The sequence below is a fragment of the Temnothorax curvispinosus genome, unplaced genomic scaffold, assembly GCF_003070985.1.
Source record: "Temnothorax curvispinosus isolate PA1 unplaced genomic scaffold, ASM307098v1 QBEX01000525.1, whole genome shotgun sequence".
Taxonomy (NCBI): domain Eukaryota; kingdom Metazoa; phylum Arthropoda; class Insecta; order Hymenoptera; family Formicidae; genus Temnothorax; species Temnothorax curvispinosus.
The window spans coordinates 1,175,133-1,177,731 of NW_020210305.1; the positions used below are offsets into that span (position 1 = coordinate 1,175,133).

Consider the following 2,599-nt stretch of genomic DNA (forward strand, 5'->3'; position numbering starts at 1 on the left):
AAGAACTTTATATCGTATAACAGTATATGATTTTTTAATTATATCGCGTCTTGCGTGTAATAATTTAAAAACAATATATAGCTTAAATATAAATTTGTCTCTATTAATATTCTATTATTTACCTGGATATATATGTACATTTCGCTAATTTTCGCTAATCTAAATAAAAAAAATTCTAACAATTTGCATTATATTCTCTTCTCTATTAAAAGTACATTAGTCGATAAGATTGTATAATCTGGAGCATGATTGTGAAGCATATTTGCCTTCTACAGATATATGCATGGACTGTTATATCTCGGACGTTGAAAACAATTGTGTGATATGGAAATGACATTTCCAGATACTAGAAAAAATATCGTTGGTGATAGCGACTCTACAAGTGCAGTTCAATTAAAAAAAAAAACTTTCTATGACGGCCAACAATGGAAACAATAAATCTTTTCACTTGCATCATGTTAACAAACGTACAGACAAGAGCGTTATTTTAACTTTAGCTTACACAAAATTTTGATTTTATTTTTCGAGATTCGTTTATTCTTGATTTCTGTATGTATTATAGAAAATTGTGTAAATCATACTTTGCATAGCAATTATTTTTATAAATATATTAAAAATTCCAAAGAAGTTTGTTTATTCAATAAATCTTATATGTACCATGAGAGAATAACTTAGGCTGTCAGAAGATAACTTATGAATATTCTTCTCGCTGATCTACTTAGCGAATTGCCTCTCGAATCTTCCTTGCATGATCAATTGCATCATTGAGGAAGTTTGGGAGTTTTAGAATGTGATGGGTCCAGATCAGAGGGCGTGTTGCAGCGAATATCTAGTGAAAGTAGTTGTGTCGTCTGGCGTCGCCGTATAAAAACCGATGAATCTCGATGATATGAAGCACATTCAGACTCATCTCCTCACAGCACGTTCACCATGAGGGCATTCTTAGTAAGTAGTAAAATTTTTCGTCAAATTTCTTTTCTCCGGATATCTTAATAGCCGCGAGTGTACCATAAGAAAATAAAGTTTTACTGTTTGTCATAAGTATATTAAGTAAAGAGGTATAGTTTTTCAACTTCCACAATTTTTTTTATCATTAGCGGATATAAATTTTTTTTCTTGTGTTGTAACATGATTGTGTCTGACTATATTTATTAGAACATTAAGAACAAAGTATAATTTTGTTTAATATTATGTCTTGTCTAGATATAGAATTTTTAGTTACACTTGCCATTCTCAAATCTATATCTTAATCATGCAAATACATGTCTGTGAATATAATCCCTACTTTCCACAAATTACAATATGATGCGTCGCCATTTATTATATTAATAGAATCGAAAAAATTAATGTTACTGATTTCTATAATAAAATAGGCACCTCGTTACCAAAAAATACAATCTTTTTTCTTAATAACAGACACAAATCAATGACAAATAATTGCTTACAGATTTCGTTACTGTTCGCCGCCGCCCTCGCCGGTGATGCGTCAGAGAAGAAACATGACAAACGTGGCCTTCTACACGGAGGATCACCGATATATGGACATGGCGGTTACAACCCCCACGGTGATGCTGTGTTGAATGGAAACAGATATGGAAATGGAAATGGATATGGATATGGATATGGAAACGGATATGGAAACGGATATGGAAATGGATATGGGAACGGACATGGACACGGATCCGGACACGGATCCGGACACGGACCCAATTACGGACTTAATTACGGACCCAATTATGGACCCAATTACGGACATAGACCCGGTTACGGACACGGACCCGGTTACGGATATGGGCCCGGTTACGGATATAGACCCGGAGGAATTGGTAATGGAATCGAATTCATAGGAGGAGTGCCGAACGGTCACGGAATATATGCACCAAGTTTCGGCATCGGTGCGGGACCCGGTTACGGACACGGACCAGGTTACGGGTACGGACCAGGTTACGGATACGGACCAGGTTACGGACACGGACCCGTACACATTCACAAAACGATCGTGAATCGCCTGGTTCCAGTTCCCGTTCCTGTACCTCAGGCCGTTCCCGTCACTCGCAAGGTCCCTGTGCCGGTCCCGCATCCTGTACCCTTCGAAGTAAAGCGTCCCGTCCCCGTTCCAGTGCCCCAACCAGTTCCAGTTATTGTCACCAAGGCCTATCCCGTTAACGTACCTCGCCCGGTTCCAGTGCCAGTACCTCATCCCGTGCACGTAGCGCACCCGGTCCCAGTTCCAATCGGTCCGGTCCCAGTAGCAATTCACGCACCAGGCTCATTTTCAATCTCTCAATCCATATCTGATCCATATCACATTTCGGGGGTATCCGCTCAACCAATCGGTCCCATCCAATCAATCGGTCCTCAACCCATACAATCGATCGGTTCTCAACCCATACAATCAATCGGTCCTCTCGGGATTGAAGCAGCCAATGGAGGAGCCGGCGCATTATTGGAAGGTGGACAGAGTACTGGATTTAGCATTTCCGGTGGCATCGTAAACGGTGGTGATGACTTGGGCTCCATAGGCTCGGGACTCCAATTGAGCGTGGACTCCGACAGCGAGGGATATTCTTATCCGGTACCGGAGAAGAAATTCTTTTAA

General features: G+C 40.0%; 1 protein-coding gene across 1 annotated transcript; it reads left to right on the top strand.

Annotated features, from left to right (window-relative positions):
* The first annotated feature begins 930 nt into the window (after positions 1–930).
* On the top strand, positions 931–2,599 carry LOC112455395 (tetra-peptide repeat homeobox protein 1-like). The gene is made up of 2 exons (XM_025017297.1): positions 931–945; positions 1,448–2,599. The coding sequence occupies exons 1-2, from the start codon at positions 931–933 to the stop codon at positions 2,597–2,599; spliced, it is 1,167 nt and encodes a 388-aa protein (XP_024873065.1).